The sequence below is a fragment of the Gymnodraco acuticeps genome, unplaced genomic scaffold (assembly GCF_902827175.1).
Source record: "Gymnodraco acuticeps unplaced genomic scaffold, fGymAcu1.1, whole genome shotgun sequence".
Taxonomy (NCBI): domain Eukaryota; kingdom Metazoa; phylum Chordata; class Actinopteri; order Perciformes; family Bathydraconidae; genus Gymnodraco; species Gymnodraco acuticeps.
The window spans coordinates 202,760-222,695 of NW_022991726.1; the positions used below are offsets into that span (position 1 = coordinate 202,760).

Here is a 19,936-nt window from a genome sequence, read left to right on the forward strand (position 1 = left end):
TCACAGCAGCTTTGGAAACGTAACATACATTTATTAATACATCTGTCAACAGGAGGCTTTAGACAAAATGCATCAACACGGATACATACACAACAAATCTGCAAATGCTTAGACTCAAATATATCTTCAATGGCTGCACAGATTCAGGTGCTGTTTCTCCTTTAGCCATGTTTTAATACCTCTGTTTTGAGTATATTTTATTTGTCAAAGAAATCTGTATTATAGATGGATGGAAAGATAGTTAGTCTTTGGGCTCTATCCAATTAAATTACAACAGAAGGTGGATTAGGTTAATCAAGAGTTTCCAGTTGTGAGGCAAGTTTATTTATATAGCAGCTTTCAGTACGCGACAATTCAAAGTGCTTTACAAAATAAAATAAAAGACATTCAAGAATAAATTACACATTATATAATGACATTTTACAACAGGCATTTAAAAGGCTAAGATAAACACAACAGTTATACAATACATGAATAAAAAGCAAACTGCAGTGGGAGTATGAACAGTTCAATTAAAAGCAGTTCAATTAAAAGCAGCGGCAAAAAGTTATGCTTTCAGTCTCGATTTGAAAGTAGTAAGAGTTTCTGCGGACGTGCACGATTCAGGCAGCGTGTTCCAGATTGTCGGGGCATAATAGCTAAACGCCGCTTCTCCATGTTTTGTTCTTACTCTCGGAACAGAGAGCAGACCCGTTCCAGAGGACCTGAGGCACCTTGATGGTTCATAATTATGCAGGAGATCGTTGATACACTTCGGTCCTAAACCATTTAGTGATGTAAAAACTAGCAATAGAACTTTAAAATCAATTATTTGGGCGACTGGAAGCCAGTGTAAAGACTTCAGAACCGAACTGATGTGATCCACTCTTTTAATGTCAGTGAGGACTCGAGCAGCGGCGTTCTGAATCAGCTGCAGCTTTCTGATGGATGTTTTTTTCAGCCCTGTGAAGACACTTGCAGTTGTCGAGTCTACTGAAAATAAAAGCATAGTCAAGCTTTTCTAAATCCTGTTGCGACATTAGTTTTTTAATCCTAGATATGTTCTTCAGGTGATAGTAGGCTGATTTAGTAACTGTTGTAATGTGACTTAAAATGCAGGTCTGAGTCCATCACTACACCTAGATTTCTAGCTTTATGAGTTGTTTTGTAGTCTGCCAACTGAAGCTCTGCGATTACTTTTAATCGGTCCTTCTTTGCTCCAAAAACAACCTACAAAATTGTACCTGATGTTTTTCTTTCAAAGATATAGAGTAGAGGTTACACCAGGTACTTTATTGATTCAGAATTGGGAATTGTTTGTGTTGCAGCAGCTTATCAGGCATTGCACAGGAATACATGTATACTTAAACCCTAATGGGACCTATATCAATGAGAAAAGTCCATAGAGAAACACATATACAGAATTAAAGAAGAATACACCTGGATACTCAAAGTACTATATTTATATAGCCCATTATTACAAAAGGTTTGTCTCATTGGACTTTACAGTTTGTACAGAATACAAATACAACATCCTCTGTCCTTGGACCCTCACATCCAAAGAAACACCCAAGTTAATGGGGGAACATGTAATAAATGTAATAGTGCAATAGATGTTTAATGTAAATAAAAATACATTTACAACTTAGGTAGTCCAAATGCTTGAAAATGCATGTGTCTATAAACAAAATAGTTTTAAGACTGTTAAACACCTTTTGAAATAACATACATAACATTAATCTGTTTGTAACTTATATATATCAATATTCCAACTACTTGTATATAGACTATTCTGCACTATTTCTATTATATTCTATTTGATTTAATTTACTTGCACTATTATCTGTTTTATTGTGTTGCACTGTTGGAGGGGCCTGGGACCTAAGATTTGAATTGTCATAATAACTACAGCTATGCACACATGACAATAAAAGCCTTGAACCTTGAAGAATATGGATCCAGGTGGACGTCAACAATCCTGTGGGAGCCATCAAAGAGGTAGGGTGAGCAAACTCAAATATATACATTAGTGTGCAAAGTGAAGTTTTTATTTATATATAATTGCGAAGAGGTAGCTCTTGAAGCATTACTGTGCACTGATGAATACACCTGGATACTCAAATTACTATATTTATATAGGCTATTATCACAAACAGTACATTTGTCTCACTTAACAGTTTGTACAGAATACAAATACGACATCCTCTGTCCTTGGACCCTCACATCCAAAGAAACACCCAAGTTAATGGCGGGAAATGTAAGAAAACTTGGGAAGAGCAACAGAGGAGGGGTCCCTCTCACAGGACGGACAGACGTGCAATAGATGTCGTGTGTAAATTACAAAAAACATAGGTAGTTCAAAATGCATGTGACTATAAACAAGAAGGTGGATGTCAACAATCCTGTGGGAGCCATCAAAGAAGTAGAAGTAGTTTTTTTTACTTTATTATTTGCCCCTTTGTTTGTTCACCATGGGCCTTGGGTCCCTTGAAAGGCGCTATACAAATGTAATCTATTATTATTATTTTAGTAAGGTGAGCAAACTCAAATATATACATTATACATGTACAAAGTGACGTTTTTATTTATTTATATATAATTGCAGTGAGGTAGCTCTTGAAGCATTACTGTGCTCTGTCTCTTTAAATCATCCTTTTTTAATCCTCCACCAGAAGACGGTTCAAGAAGACGAAGTAGTCCCCTCTAATTATGCCACGCCCCCTTTACGTTTTTTCTTCTTCTTCTGCATTAAAAACGTACTCTGTCGCTGTCCTCTTTTCAACGTACCAGTTCATTTTGTATTGAAAGCGAAGCGCGTCGCGTCGTCACGTCGGCCAGCCCAGAGCGGCAGAAGCAGCAGCGGCGGGTAGAAGAAGAGGAGACGACCGGATAATACTCTCCCTATTTATCCTTTTTATTTCCTCTTCGCTGGACTTACTTGGTTTCTCGTTTGAATCTGTCGGGTTTTATCGGTACAGAGTCGTTACATAAGGTAAATAACGGACAGAGATGAGACCCGGATAGCGGCACTAAAACGCGCATGTGCTGTCAGGCCGACTCTCACAGGCGGAAAACCTCCATGTGTGTTAGCGCCATCACGGTTTTTTAATTTTAAAAAGAGGGTAATTTATTCCAGTAGCTTGTGGAGCTTCATCCGATGCTGTACCCCTCACTATTGTGTGATTTCACTGAACTAGGAGGCTAACGGTCGCGCCGCTGCCCTGCCGCTTGATGAGCCGCGTGAGCGTTACGGGATGATGCGCAGAAGAAACCTCCACCTCCAGCAGACATTCAGACGTTAATGGCTCATTATACCCGTCAAAACCACCTTTAATAACAAGGTTGTGTGATATAAAACACAGCCTCCTAGTGTGTGTGTGTTTGTGTGTGTGAAGCTACCGGGCCCTGTCACAAAACTGTCCTGCACGCGCAGAATGGGCCCGTGTCTTAATTTGGAAAACAAAGAATTAGGCTGCTGAAGAAGAAGAGGAGGAGGAGGAGGAGGGAGGGTAATCTGGGTAGATAAGCTTATTTTACCGTTTTTAAGGTGCTTATAGCCACACAGTCTGGACTCTAACTGCTCCTTTCTGGCCTCCTCATTTGGAGTATTTCCCCTCCACGTTTTTTGTTCTTTCTCCGCACCGCCACACCATGAGCGGTGACACCGGGGACTCCGGGCCGGTGGAAGTGGAGCCCATGCCGGGATACTTGTACCTCATCAACCGGGCCTCCACCGTGATGTTTGGCGCCTGGAGAGACTGTAGCTCCTGCGGGCTGGAGCTCTCCAAACGGACTCTCCTGGATAACGCTTACATTACCTTTACCGAAATCGCCCTGTTCTTCTTTTGCGCCTTTTTGTGGACGCAGGTCAGGCGGGGACTGACAGAAAGTCTGTTTCAGGTGAGTGACGCGCACACACACACACACACACACACACACACACACGCACACACACACACACACACACACACACACACACACGCACGCACGCACGCACACACACACAGATCCCCAAGGTTCATCTACTGACACCCTTTAATTAATGGCTTTGGCGGCTCATCCCTCTAATTAGAGCCTGCAGAAGGGACAACATGGAGTGCAGGTGGGAGTTGGAACAACACGTGCTAACACATATTAAATGCAGTTGTATGCTTAAGATAAAGTGTGCATGTTGGACAGTAAACACCCTTATCTTTACTCGTGGTTGGGCAAACATTTGAGCTCAACAGGTGAAACAAATAAGTCTGAATTGGTGAAATATCTTTGGAAGGGTTGCAACTAATGATTATCTTCATTATTGATGAATCTGCAGATTATAACACTCAAATCATTATTAAAGATCAATTCGGTTGTTACAGTGTCAGCAATTTTGGAATATAGCCATCCCAGCTTCTCAAAGTCCAATGGATGTCTAGTTCTGTCATTCCAAAACCTCCACATATTCACTGTAATATAATATAGAACAGAGTAAAGCTGAACATGTCCATACCAAGAGGCTAAAAACAGCATTTTCTGCCATCCTTACTGAAAGAAAATAGTGTAATGATTAGTTGATTATCCAAAAAGCTGGCAATTATTTTTCTGTCCATCAACTAATCGATTAGCATTATTCAAGCTCTACTTATTGCTGAGCATTCATTGGCATAAATCCAGTTTACTGTGCAAAACATGTCAAATTAAAGTTCTATTGTAACATAATGACGGATATTGGCCTTCCATTGCTCATAAAATACATATATTACATAAAAATGCTCTATGATAGGGGTGTCAAACTCAAGGCCCGCGGGCCAAAACCGGCCTGCAACTTCATTTTATGTGGCCCGCAAGAGCTTGCTAAGATTATAATACGTTTATTATACGGTTACATGCCGAACATGCAGAAGCGCGTTGCCCATACACTACATGTCCCACAATGCATCTGAAATATGAATTTTGTTTAGAATTTGACATTTTTTTACATTTTCAAATTTTGTACAGATCTTTTTTTAAATCATTTTGTGACATGCGCACTGAAGAGACTTGCAATTATTTGCCCTGGACTTCTGCTTTCAGACGTAGTTAATTATGAAGTTATCCAATAATAATCCAATTCAGAGGCAATAATGTAATGTAATACATTATTTTATATATATTATATATTATATGTATATTTATATAGTTACAACCGGCCCTTTGAGTGCAACCATAATGCTAATATGGCCCGCGATGAAATTGAGTTTGACACCCCTGCATGACCAATAAAGTTACAACCAGAGAGCTGTATCTTCCTCTCCATGTATCTCATTATTTTTTGCAATTTCAACATATTGCAAGTATGTTGCTGATAAAGGTGATTATTCTTACATATTGAATGTCTGATACGAACAATACACAACAGCATCTATTTTCTGTCAGTGCTCAATGAACGCATCCCATTCTCTGCTATTCTATCCATTTGTGACAGTCAATATAATCCAAGAGCCACCTTTTGGAAATTGGCAGTGAGCTCATGAATTGACCTAATTAGGGGTGAGTAATACAGATAATACGTAATTTAACATTTAAATATCAGTTTCTTAAATTCATTAATTGTCTGGTAGATGAATTAAACAGCTAAGGGATGACTTGAGGATGACAACCTCCTCAATATGTTTTGATCTCATATTCAAGTGAATATCTTTGGGTTTTATACTGGCAAAACAAGACATTTAAACACACTATGCTGTGTTCAGATATTCTATAGACCTAAAGATTAATTGAGAAAAGGATAGTCAGATAAATCATCATTAAAAAAAGCCTTTTATTGCAGCCCTAGTTTCTTCACATTGATGCATTCATCATCTTAAAAAATCAAATTGCAGTCATCAGCCCTGCTCATTGATTTGCAACATTGTCCACAAAGGCCAGGATGTGGCTCGTGACTCTGCTTTAAAGGGGGGGGGGGCTAGAAGTGTTAGAAGCTCAACGATGAAACTACAGCAGCTCAGGGCCCCGTGTGTGAGGCCAGATGTGACCCGAGAATGCAAAGAATGAGGCCTGTTTTACACTTTACATTACATACTGTGTGTGTGTGTTTAAATCACTGACCTCCATGGAACAATATGAGACACTACCTCCCATTTAGGAGGTGGCTACTATAAGGGCTGTAAAGGAAAGCGCTGCTGCACAATTAATCAAAATGTAATAGTGGTACAGGAATAAGTCCTAAAACCCTGGAAATGAGTCAGCATTTAGCACTTCCTGTTCCCTTGCCTGGAAGTTGAAATGTTTACGGTTAGATTCCTAAAATAAGGTCTGTGGTTAACCCAAGCTGAAGAGATTTTAGCGTTTTGTTCTACGATATAAAATGTGTCAGTTAATAGTACCCAACTGGTGAATTTCAAAACGGCAGTTGCTAACAAGTGTCTAAATGAGACGACTAAACGTCATCACGCCCAACATTAGCCGCCTTTAGCTAGTTCCTTTATAGTCCAACATTAACCACCTTTAGCTTAGCGGTGGTGACGTGAAGTCATGTGACCGTGCTGTAGTTCCTTCATAGCCCAACATTAACCGCCTTTAGCTTAGCGTTAGTGACGTGAAGTCATGTGACCGTGCTGTAGTTCCTTTATAGCCCACCATTAGCCGCCTTTAGCTTAGCGGTGGTGACGTGAAGTCATGTGACCGTGCTGTAGTTCCTTTATAGCCCACCATTAGCCGCCTTTAGCTTAGCGGTGGTGACGTGAAGTCATGTGACCATGCTGTAGTTCCTTCATAGCCCAACATTAGCCGCCTTTAGCTTAGCGTTAGTGACGTGAAGTCTTGTGACCGTGCTGTAGTTCCTTTATAGCCCAACATTAGCCGCCTTTAGCTTAGCGGTGGTGACGTGAAGTCATGTGACCGTGCTGTAGTTCCTTCATAGCCCAACATTAGCCGCTTTTAGCTTAGCGGTGGTGACGTGAAGTCATGTGACCGTGCTGTAGTTCCTTCATAGCCCAACATTAGCCGCTTTTAGCTTAGCGGTGGTGACGTGAAGTCATGTGACCGTGCTGTAGTTCCTTCATAGCCCAACATTAGCCGCTTTTAGCTTAGCGGTGGTGACGTGAAGTCATGTGACCGTGCTGTAGTTCTTTTATAGCCCAACATTAGCCGCTTTTAGCTTAGCGGTGGTGACGTGAAGTCATGTGACCGTGCTGTGTAGTTCCTTCATAGCCCAACATTAGCCGCTTTTAGCTTAGCGGTGGTGACGTGAAGTCATGTGACCGTGCTGTAGTTCTTTTATAGCCCAACATTAGCCGCTTTTAGCTGAGCGGTGGTGACGTGAAGTCATGTGACCGTGCTGTAGTTCCTTCATAGCCCAACATTAGCCGCTTTTAGCTTAGCGGTGGTGACGTGAAGTCATGTGGTTTTGCTGTAGTTCCTTTTTAGCCCAACATTAGAGATTATTTTCAGCAATAATCCAAAATCACATGGAGAGATCATATTGCTTTTTGTCAAGGGACTCCTTTCAATGCTAACTTCCAGTTTGGCCTACAAAAAAGAGTCATAACTGCAAATGGCAGGAGGTGCAATATTTGGTTAATAATTATGTTTAAATAATTATGCAGAATTAAAGATTGTGGAGCTGCAGAGATATCCTGTCCTACAAATCTATTTCTACAGACTTAATAACCAAGCAGACTTAAGATCAAGCTCAATTTGCAGAAGTTGAATTTTTCAAAACACATCTGCCACTAAAAGCTGTGGGATAAAAAGAATCTGTTTCCTGTTTTGTTAGTGCTCCTAGTCACTCTTGAAGATGTCTTATTAAAAACACCATCGCCATAATGATTTAACATATATATTTCAATGAAAATGAGAATAATTATACCAAAATAATGAATCCCCCCAATATCGTGAATTGTATCACAATTGCAGTAAACGTCAAGATAATCGCAATTAGTTATTTATTCAAAAAGGTGTAGGATCAGGTGATAATATAGTGCATGTGTAATACTACCTTTACAAACCGTACATTAGGTATTAAGAGGATAGGTTCAGTGTTAGGTCAGAGTTAATTAAACACAAATATTGCTCTAATACATCACAAAAGCTGCGGCTGGTTGTCAGAAAAGCACACCGACAGTATTTGCATTCATACTTTAGGCCCGGCTAATATTTCTTGAATCATCCAGGAGGTTTCTCACTTCACTTGCTATGTTTAGTAAACCACACAATGCATTTAGCAGCACGCGAGCAATGGTTAATATGTGGTCGTCATTGTGTGTTAAAATACACACTCTGCACAATCTGAGCAGAATAAATGGCAGCAAAGAGAATCGTAAGTACACACACATAATGAGGTTCAGAGCTCATGAACGTTTGTTTACTTTAAATGTTAGCTCGGACATCAGAGGACAAAGCAGAGTGTAATCTCATCCTGTTGTGATCTTGTTCGGACTGATATGATCTGACATGTGAGGAATGGATGTTAGTTTCCTCTGACATGCTGTGAGAAAGGGTTAGGGGCCTCAAAGGCATTACATACACTTCAATGTAACTGTCAAGTATAGAGACGGATGTTTGTTTGCTAAATGTTGGTTAACTCTGATTGATGGTGCTTTGTATTGTCTTCATGCTTTTATAGCTGCAAATAATAGGCTGTTAATCAAGTGTTTGAAATGTAATCGTTTCAGTCATTTGCCATGCAAAATATGTCCAATATTTAATGAGTTTAGATTCTTAAATGTGATCATTTACAGTTTTTTCTATGCTTTTAATACAAATGTGCAGCAATTAGTTGGCTAACAACAAAAGAATGCCAGGTAATTAATGAAAGACTGGAAGAAGATGCAGTTTTAGCCTTTTAAATATGGAGATATCCTACTTTTCATTATTTTATATCCGTTTAAAAACTACTCGACTTCTCATTTGACTTTTTAGAAACTGGGATGGACTTTTTTTCAAAATGTTCTTCTGACATTTAAACATGAATTGATTAATCTAGATCAATCAAGGAGAAGGATAATGAAGACAATCCTTAGAGCAACCCTACTTTCATATTTATAAAAGTAAATATCTTCTTCTCAGACAAATAAAAAAAGAAGAATTGAATGAATACAAAATATTATGAATGCTAAATGAAAACAACTGTTTTCATTTCCACTTTAAGATCAAGCTCAATTTGCAGAAGTTGAATTTCAAAACACATCCGCCACTAAAAGCTGTGGGATAAAAATAATCTGTTTCCTGTTTTGTTAGTGCTCCTAGTCACTCTTGAAGAATGAAGGTTGACCCACTTAAAGTATTCAATTAATCTCTTCTGCATTTTTCCACTATATTACAACTACTAAAGCAGCAGAGAAACATTTGACTTTGAATTCTCAGGTAACTGTACTCATACCACAAAGCTATATAACGTGGAAGTCATGTGTGAGTCAGAATTGTGCCTTCCACTGTCAAAGGCTCACGTGTTTGTGATGCAATTGAAAGAACAAAAAAGTCATGTGATGAAGTACAGCATGGTTATTTTAGCGATTTCCCTAATTATATTTAGAGAACAGTTGCTGTATTGTTAGGTAGGTAGGTAGGTAGGTAGGTAGGTAGGTAGGTAGGTAGGTAGGTACAGTAGGTACAGTAGGTACAGTAGGTAGGTAGGTAGGTACAGTAGGTAGGTAGGTACAGTAGGTAGGTAGGTAGGTACAGTAGGTACAGTAGGTACAGTAGGTAGGTAGGTAGGTACAGTAGGTAGGTAGGTAGGTACAGTAGGTAGGTAGGTAGGTAGGTAGGTACAGTAGGTACAGTAGGTACAGTAGGTAGGTAGGTAGGTAGGTAGGTAGGTACAGTAGGTAGGTAGGTAGGTAGGTAGGTAGGTAGGTAGGTAGGTACAGTAGGTACAGTAGGTAGGTAGGTAGGTACAGTAGGTAGGTAGGTACAGTAGGTAGGTAGGTAGGTAGGTAGGTAGGGGTAGGTAGGTAGGTAGGTAGGTAGGTAGGTAGGTAGGTACAGTAGGTAGGTAGGTAGGTAGGTAGGTAGGTAGGTAGGTAGGTAGGTAGGTACAGTAGGTAGGTAGGTAGGTAGGTAGGTACAGTAGGTACAGTAGGTAGGTAGGTAGGTACAGTAGGTAGGTAGGTAGGTAGGTAGGTAGGTACAGTAGGTAGGTAGGTAGGTAGGTAGGTAGGTACAGTAGGTAGGTAGGTAGGTAGGTAGGTACAGTAGGTAGGTAGGTACAGTAGGTAGGTAGGTAGGTACAGTAGGTAGGTAGGTAGGTACAGTAGGTAGGTAGGTAGGTAGGTACAGTAGGTAGGTAGGTAGGTAGGTACAGTAGGTAGGTAGGTAGGTAGGTACAGTAGGTAGGTAGGTAGGTAGGTAGGTAGGTAGGTAGGTACAGTAGGTAGGTAGGTAGGTAGGTACAGTAGGTAGGTAGGTAGGTAGGTACAGTAGGTAGGTAGGTAGGTAGGTAGGTGACAGACAGACAGACAGACCGACAAACAGATCCCAATTTGGGAAATGTTTGCGTTGCAGCAGCATAAAAAACAAGGCAATGTACAAAAGAGAAATTAAGACACAAGAAATAAATAGTCCAAAATATTTCTGAAAAGAAAAAAAAAAATATATATATATATATATACACGTGGATGTGGAAAATATACATGTGGAAATACAACTTTCCAGTAACAAATATAATGCAGGATATTATTGTGCAAGAAAAGGATTATTCAATATTAAATTGAATATAAAAGTATACTGTCATCATGGTAGAAAACAACATAAGATTTTGACCACACTTATAGGGAAGCTTTGAAGCGCCTTCCCTTTTCATTTAGATAATTCAAACAACTCTTATCACGACTGCCACTTAAATACTTCCGGTTAATTTCACCCACCAACGTAAGCAGAGAAGACGATTTGACTGCAGCACAGGTTGCACACGGCAGCATCACTTCACATGTCAGTGAGCGTGTGGGGGAGGGGCTCGCCCTTTGCACAGTACAGTGAGGTTCAGTAAGTGGTTTTTGTTTCACTTTTGTTTTTATGCTTTTCACAGTAGCACCTACTCAGGTTAAATTAGACACGACTTGTTGATAAGCCACTTGAGTTTTACTGTTACATAAAAACAACACAGTGCATCATAACTTCCTGACTCGTCCACTGACACTGGCATTTTGAATTGACTCCCTTTAAGTGAAGTGTTGAAAAGCTTGAAATCCATAGTGACATATGTATGTAGTGTCTCTACTGTGACATGCCTCCATGCTTTAATGTTCTTTTCACCCTCTGTCTGAAACCAGAGCCCAGTATGCTCTGATTGGTTAGCTGGCCGGCTCCGTTGTGATTAATCAACCGCTTACAGATGTCCCGCCCCTTAGCCTATCACGTACATTGTGTCGGAGTGCTAGCCAATAGAAGCGTGAATGTTCCACAGTGATGTCACTAAGTTCAGGAAGCAACATTTTCACCAGTGTATTCAATTCTTCCCATTTAGGATTCATTCAGTGTTAATTGATCAAGAGGTTGTTCCCTTCAAAGGTCTCTTGATCTCTACAACTTGTCAAAAAGTTACTTTCAAGTTTAAAATCAGTGTTTCTGTTGCATACACAGGACGGAGATGATACAGACTAAAGGCTAACGTCGGCCAGCTTGTTTCTCTGATAAATTCAAATCCATACGCCTGACTGAAAATCCTTAATTTGGTTAAAATATTAAGTTAAAACGGCCAAAATCTAAAAATACATCATACACATGTGTATTCATGACAGCAGCGAGCAACATCCACAAAACGCTGACGCATGCTCACAAAAAATGTGTGGAAACATTGAGCAAGTACACGACTTACATAGAGGAAGGAAGGCATGGAGAGGAGAAGTGGGGTCTGTTTTTTTTAGGCCTGCTGACTCAGCATGCAACAGCCAATCATTAACACACACACACACACACACACACACACACACACACACACACACACACACACACACACACACACACACACACACACACACACACATACCATGTATGCATCACTTCAGGGGACATTACATTGACTTACATGCATTTCCTGGAGACTTATCCTAACCTTAACCATAACCAACACATGCCTAACCCTTACCCTTACCCTTAACCTTATCCTAATCCTAACCCTAACCAACACATGCCTAACCCTAACCCTTAACACATTTTTGTTTTTTTTTCATTTGTTTTTTCTTTTAATGTTTAATTGAACTATTCATATCCTAGACTGCACTGAAACTTTTATCCATGTATTTTTTCTTTTAATGTTTATTTTATTAGCTTTTCTTTTAAATGCCTTTTTCTTAATGTCTTACTTTTTTTGTAAAGCACTTTGAATTGCCTTGTGTTGAAAAGTGCTATATACATAAACTTGCCTTGCCTAAACCTTAACCTTACCCTAATACTAAACTAAAGTCTTCACCCTAAAATTAATGATTCCCCTCATGGGGACCTCCAATTTGTCCCCATAAGGGAAGCCAGTCCCCACACGTGACTATGTAAACAGATGTAGGTCCCCACAAGTATAGTAATGCTAGACCACACACACACACACACACACACACACACACACACACACACACACACACACACACACACACATGCAAATTCTCCCCACTGCCTGGCTTTATCTGCACTCCAGCAGCATCAGAGCACCTGTTTGGAAAGAGGAAACAGAAAGCGAGCTGTTCAGTGTCAGGGAGGCTACACAGCACATTTCAACAACAAGGCAATTATTCAAAGTGCTAAATACACATTAGAAGTATTATATGGGGTCACATAAGTCTCAATATACATAGATGCACACAGAAGGATTTACATGAAGAAACAAAAATAGGTTCCTTTTTATTTATTTAGTTGTATTATGTATTTATAAAACAAGATATATTCTTGTCTGAATATAAATATATGTGAAACTTATTTTTATAAATGTGTGGATAAATATTTGTGTGGATAAGACTCTTATATTATCCATAAATCCCACAATGAATGTGTGCATTTATTTAGAGATCAAGAGAAGAATAAAATGACATTTCTTTGGCAACTCTCACTGCAGTAAAAAAATAGACATAGACATTATAAAACAAAACACTTAAATACATGTTTTTTTAAGTATGTTTTTCCATATTTGTCATGGCATTTCTCAGTTTGTTTTACATATTAAATATAATAATAATGATATATCGTAAAAAAAAGTGCAATCAAACAGGGCAGGCAGGCCTCAGCCGTATATCACCGCATTCATAAATGCCACACACACACACACACACACACACACACACACACACACACACACACACACACACACACACACACAGCATTAAGCTTGCCAGCTCCAGCCTTGTTGCAGAGCTTATCTCTCCCTGCAGCACCCCCCCCCCCCCCCACACCTTTACTGTTGCTCCTAATGTGAAAGCAGCCTGAGGTTTGACGAGGTCCACAGATCCCAGATCACTTTCCACGGAGCCCCTGCCCATTGTTGTGCATTAAAGCCTCAGAGAGAAACCTGATAGTGGATTTGCGGTGAAGGGGAAGTGCGATCCATTCAGCCAAAAGTGCCCACTCAGCTGAAACCTGCTTGTAATTTTGACACTGATTCCAAGCAATTGTTCCTGAGTTGGGTTATTATTAGTTACTCTTTTTTTCCCCACCTCCCCTGGTGACTCGGTAATCAAATTTATCATCACGTAGCGTTCGAGCTCACTTTCCCCATCACCTGACACGTGATCTGTGGCTCTGTGTGCCATACATCATACATACAGAAGCACTTATAGCTTCACAGAACTGTCCACCATGCTGTTTCCCACCCAGGCTGCGCTTCAATAAATCATGACCTCTCACTGTGATACGTGCACATATATGGATTTAATTATACCATCATATATGCCTTACACTTCCAGTATGTTGGGTATGAAGTAGGGCTGTGCAATTAATCGTATTTTAATCGCGATTATGATTATGGTTTGCGACGATTATGAAAACAGCATAATTGACAAAATACGATTATAAAATGGGTGCGCTTTCGCCCCTCCCTAAAAGCCCACTCGGCCACGTGAGAGTGACAGGTGTTGTGAGTGTTCAGCGCGAGCGAAGATGTCAGAACAAGAGCAGCAACTCGTTACAAAGAAGGGTCAAACTATTTCCACTATTTGCAAGTACTTTGCCATTACATTTCACATCGCTAAAGATATGTGCCCAGTTAGCACTGTTAGCAACCAGGGCTTTAAGCAACTTGTCAACGCGTTGGACAAGCGTTACGCGATGCCGTCTCGGTATTATTTCAGCAGGTCTGCGCTGCCTGCGCTATGTGACAAATGCCGTGGGGAAGTTGAGAGATGTGGCTTCAGCTGACTACTTTGCTACCACAACGGACCTATGGTCTAGCCCAGGGGTGCCCAACCAGTCGATCGCAAGATGTGTCTAAAAATAGAACAACAATATTCTGTTTTATCGTTAATGTCCTGTAACATAATCTTCCTGTGCCAGAATAATGCACTTGAACGCATCAAAGCTTTGTGATTGGCCGGCGTCACCGCTGTGTCGGGGCGTGGCTGAGGGTCTTCAGTACAGGTGGCGATATTGTCACCTGCCTGCGCTCATCTCTGAAACCAGACCATGTAAACAGGCTGGTGTTTCTTGCAAACAATCTTTAACAGATAACACGAGCAGCCCTACCAGCATTTGCCATGGTGGCCTAAACATTTCTATTTGGTCTTAAATTGTAGTTCAACATTTATTTCCTGTTACTTCTGGACCATGACGGTTGGCCAGCCTTCAACGTTTAACTGAGTGGAATAATGAATATGTTTTACCAACATGTTGGCTATATGTTAAGGAGTGTTCAGTAGGTTGTGACCGTGCACTGCAACATATTGGATTTAATTTATTTTGGTCTAATTTATTTTTATTTATCATATTAATAATATATGTTTAGTATGGTTTTGGAAGTGTGCTCCAACATATTTGTTGATCTTGTTTATTGGTAAAATATTATTTGATTTAAAGTTCAATAAATGGTCAATGAATAATCGTCAAAATAATCGTGATATGAATTATTGACCCAAATAATCGTGATTATGATTTTTGCCATAATCGCACAGCCCTAGTATGAAGCATGCCTAATCTCAGGTCCACAATGTGTTCTGCCTTGTAGTGTTGGCTATCTGAAGGATTGTTCCAACCTGTAATGCACACAAGCTCTCCAGTTCAAATTTCCTACTGAAGTGTTCGGTGGCTTGTGGAGTTTATCAGCTGGTTTCCATGTCACTGCCTGTTTGAACCATTGGGACCCGTACACACTGTATTTGCCAGCCATTTGCAATATCAGTACGGTTTCTTTTTTAGATTTAATCCTCTATTATACTGTTTTTCATCAATATATCACAGGTCTCAGATATATACAAACATGCCTCTGAAGTGTTTGGCTCCAAACACCAAACAGATCATTGCAGCATTACCCATAATCCCCTCTGTTTCAGCCCTGTTTCCAAAGTGCTGATTCTCTGTCTGTTACTTTAGATGAAAATAAGGAGCCACTCCCCATGCCCCTCTGAGAGAGATTTGGTTACAAAGAACTCAATGGTGCTCTAGGAGGAGATTCAGGTGATAAGGGGGGGGGGGGGGTTACCTTGGTTGCTAATGGTTACTCAAGACAAAACATCGTTATGACATCATAAAGTGGCCAAAATCTGATCAGCTCATTTTCAGACAGGTTTTTATAGAAATGGATCAAAAAGAGAGAGAATCTTTGTTCCTGAAACTTTCAGAGTCTCTTTCCACAGAGGGGACACATGTTGATGAAGAAGAGACATGAAGAAGAGGGGACACATGTTGATGTAGAAGAGACATGAAGAAGAGGGGACACATGTTGATGTAGAAGAGACATGAAGAAGAGGGGACACATGTTGATGTAGAAGAGACATGAAGAAGAGGGGACACATGTTGATGTAGAAGAGACATGAAGAAGAGGGGACACATGTTGATGTAGAAGAGACATGGAGAAGAGGGGACACATGTTGATGTAGAAGAGACGTGAAGAAGAGGGGACACATGTTGATGTAGAAGAGACAGTGAAGAAGAGGGGACACATGTTGATGTAGAAGAGACATGAAGAAGAGGGGACACATGTTGATGTAGAAGAGACATGAAGAAGAGGGGACACATGTTGATGTAGAAGAGACATGAAGAAGAGGGGACACATGTTGATGTAGAAGAGACAGTGAGGAGAGGGGACACATGTTGATGTAGAAGAGACATGAAGAAAGAGGGGACACATGTTGATGTAGAAGAGACATGAAGAAGAGGGGACACATGTTGATGAAGAAGAGACATGAAGAAGAGGGGACACATGTTGATGTAGAAGAGACATGAAGAAGAGGGGACACATGTTGATGTAGAAAGAGACATGAAGAAGAGGGGACACATGTTGATGTAGAAGAGACATGGAAGAAGAGGGGACACATGTTGATGTAGAAGAGACATGAAGAAGAGGGGACACATGTTGATGTAGAAGAGACATGAAGAAGAGGGGACACATGTTGATGTAAGAAGAGACAATGGAGAAGAGGGGACACCATGTTGATGTAGATAGAGACATGAAGAAGAGGGGACACATGTTGATGAAGAAGAGACATGAGAAGAGGGGACACATGTTGATGTAGTAGAAGAGACAAAGAAGAGGGGACACATGTTGATGTAGAAGAGACATGAAGAAGAGGGGACACATGTTGATGTAGAAGAGACATGAAGAAGAGGGGACACATGTTGATGTAGAAGAGACATGAAGAAGAGGGGACACATGTTGATGTAGAAGAGACATGAAGAAGAGGGGACACATGTTGATGTAGAAGAGACATGAAGAAGAGGGGACACATGTTGATGTAGAAGAGACATGAGAAGAGGGGACACATGTTGATGTAGAAGAGACATGAAGAAGAGGGGACACATGTTGATGTAGAAGAGACATGAAGAAGAGGGGACACATGTTGATGTAGAAGAGACATGAAGAAGAGGGACACATGTTGATGTAGAGAGAGACATGAAGAAGAGGGGACCATGTTGATGTAGAAAGAGACATGAAGAAGAGGGGACACATGTTGATGTAGAAGAGACATGAAGAAGAGGGGACACATGTTGATGTAGAAGAGGGGACACATGTTGATGTAGAAGAGACATGAAGAAGAGGAGACACATGTTGATGAAGAAGAGACATGAAAAAGAGGGGACACATGTTGATGTAGAAGAAGACATGGAGAAGAGGGGACACATGTTGATGTAGAAGAGACATGAAGAAGAGGGGAAACATGTTGATGTAGAAGAGACATGAAGAAGAGGGGACACATGTTGATGTAGAAGAGACATGAAGAAGAGGGGGACACATGTTGATGTAGAAGAGACATGAAGAAGAGGGGACACATGTTGATGTAGAAGAGACATGAAGAAGAGGGGACACATGTTGATGTAGAGGAGACATGAAGAAGAGGGACACATGTTGATTGTAGAAGAGACATGAAGAAGAGGGGACACATGTTGATGTAGAAGAGACATGAAGAAGAGGGGACACATGTTGATGTAGAAGAGACATGAAGAAGAGGGGACACATGTTGATGTAGAAGAGACATGAAGAAGAGGGGACACATGTTGATGTAGAAGAGACATGAAGAAGTGGATTTTGCATATTAGGCGACCTTTAAATTATGTAGAAACTATGTAAAATGTTGGCAAGTTACAGAATCAACATGCAAAGACGTTGCCAGACTATCTACATCCATCTGGGATATATCGCCGCAGGGCCAGATGAACATGCACAGGCGATAATTAGGCGAGTTGGCGTACTTGAACGTGCTTCTTGGGGTATCTGGTTTGGTGGTAAATGGTCTGAAAAGTGTGGGAACCTCTTGAATACTTAGTAGATATAAAAAACATCGAAAAATGCAAGAAAGAAGTTAGAGGATTTTTTTCTTTCCTCAGTTGTACTGTATGTCTTTGTAAGTTAAACGTCTTCGGGATTTTGACTATTGAACTGTTTATGGGACGCAGTTAACTAAAAAACAAATTCTTTATTGTCGTGAGCTAGTTAACTTGAGCTGTTAGCTGTTAGCAGCCTTTGAATACAACTTGTATAGAGTTTTATTACGATGCATTCAGGCGCTACTGAACATAAAATGAGTATTGGGCAAAGGTCAATCACAATGTTATCATGTTCAAAGCAGCCTTGTATGATAAATGAATACAGTTAATTGAAGAAGCTGTTGCAGAAATGTAAAATACATATTGAAAAGTTTAACTTCCTGACTAATACCACTATGCAAATGATTAAAAAACAAATATGTGTTAAAGTACAAGAGAGATCTTTAATATTGTTTTCTACTGTGAATCAAAATGGTGTTTTCTCACTGGTTTTGGTACCAACTGCCTCATACACCATGATTAAGTGGAGCCTTGAGTTGTTTAGGTCTATCAATGATTCCTCAAAGGAAGAAACAGCCTCATTCTCTCCAACACGGTGAATCACAGCTTCCCACCAGCCTCAGAGCTCATGAATCAGCTGTGTTTGCTGACGCTGACTCTCTCTCTCTCCGCTCAGCTGGAATGTTCCGAGGCCTTGAGCGCTGCAGAGTCGCTCAACTCTCAATCTTTTTCCTCTTCCTCCCGCTTTCTGTGTCACTTGCTCGGCTTCTCAGAGAGACACAGTGGACAGGCTGTCATGAGACGAGAACACGCTGTCACTTGGCAGCTGCTCTCTGACAGTGTGAGAGAGCGCAGTGTGAGGAGGAAAGGGTCATTTGGTCTTAATCTTAACGCACTCTCAGACCATGTTGCTGTGGTTCAGTGGAGTCCACAGGCTCTTCATAATTCATTGGGTGCTTCTCTTTACTTTGGTTATGGCTAGGACCTCAGAAGAATGCAATTAGATCCGTTTCTCCGCCTTTCGGGAAGAAACTCTTCCATCTGCATGGGTTTATAACCAGAAAGGGTGCACTTTCATATGCTAAAAGGCTTTCTTCTTTGTCCTCCTCTCCCCTCAATTCACCTCGTTTTACCTTTATTATTTTTTCTGTATCTTTCTTGACTCTTGCGAGCATTAAAACTGACACTAAGTGAGAGATTTTGCTACATTTCACAAGCTCTTGGCTTTAAACACACCCTCAAAATGTCAGGAAAGCTAATATTCCTAAAACATATTTCCTTATGAAACGGATAAAAACACAATTATAACTTTAAGTGTCTCCCTGCAAAACCTTCCGTCAATTGTCAAAGTCCTGTAAATACCGGCTTACAGTAACCATGGTTAATAAGAGTTTTTAATGTGACTTTTAAGGTTCAAAATTCTCTTTAATTGATAGAAATCTAATATAAAAAACACCACCATTAGCATTTAGCATGGACAGTTAGATCTTAGAGTTGTTTATCGTCACACTCCACATTTGTTCCCACTTTCCAGAGTCAATAGCCGCGTTCACACCGAGTACTTTTCACCCGTACTTTTCGCGTTTAGTTCCGTTAGTACCCCTGATGTCACGTTCACACCAAAAAAATAACTAAGTGCCGGGAACTTTTCACCCCATTTTTAGCGCCTGCTGAGAGCAGGTACTTTCCTGGGGAAAAAAAGTACCACAGTTCTGATTGGCTGGGCGAATTGCAAACCACGCCCCGTAAAACTCTGAAATGTTTTGTAGAGCCGCCATTTTATTATCCTCTCATTAGCATTATTAGCATTAGCATTATTAGCATTAGCATTCGACCAGCACACAAACGCAGAGAGACTAATTTATGACAACGCAAAATAAAACATGGGAGCGGTGGAGATGAGGAGGTGTCGGCGTTCTGGAGATTTACTCGGAAGGCTTCAGTAGAAGCTGCTGGGAGTCCCAGCAGCTTCTACTGAAGCCAGTCCCCAACTCCGGGGACTTCCGGCCGGGGACTTCGGGTGGCACTATAGGCCGTGAAGTTGTTTGCGGCCTGCCAGTAAAGCAGAAGAAGACGAAGTGACGTCAGCGGCTCATTTGCGTAA

At 40.6% G+C, this 19,936-nt stretch overlaps 1 protein-coding gene across 1 annotated transcript in view; it reads left to right on the forward strand.

Moving 5' to 3' along the window:
- Nucleotides 1–2,727: 2,727 nt before the first annotated feature.
- Nucleotides 2,728–19,936, forward strand: part of cers1 (ceramide synthase 1) — a 59,749-nt gene continuing 42,540 nt past the window's right edge. The window contains 1 exon segment of the mRNA XM_034199044.1: nt 2,728–3,879. Coding sequence (XP_034054935.1) covers nt 3,631–3,879 — 249 coding nt within the window. The 5' untranslated portion in view covers nt 2,728–3,630.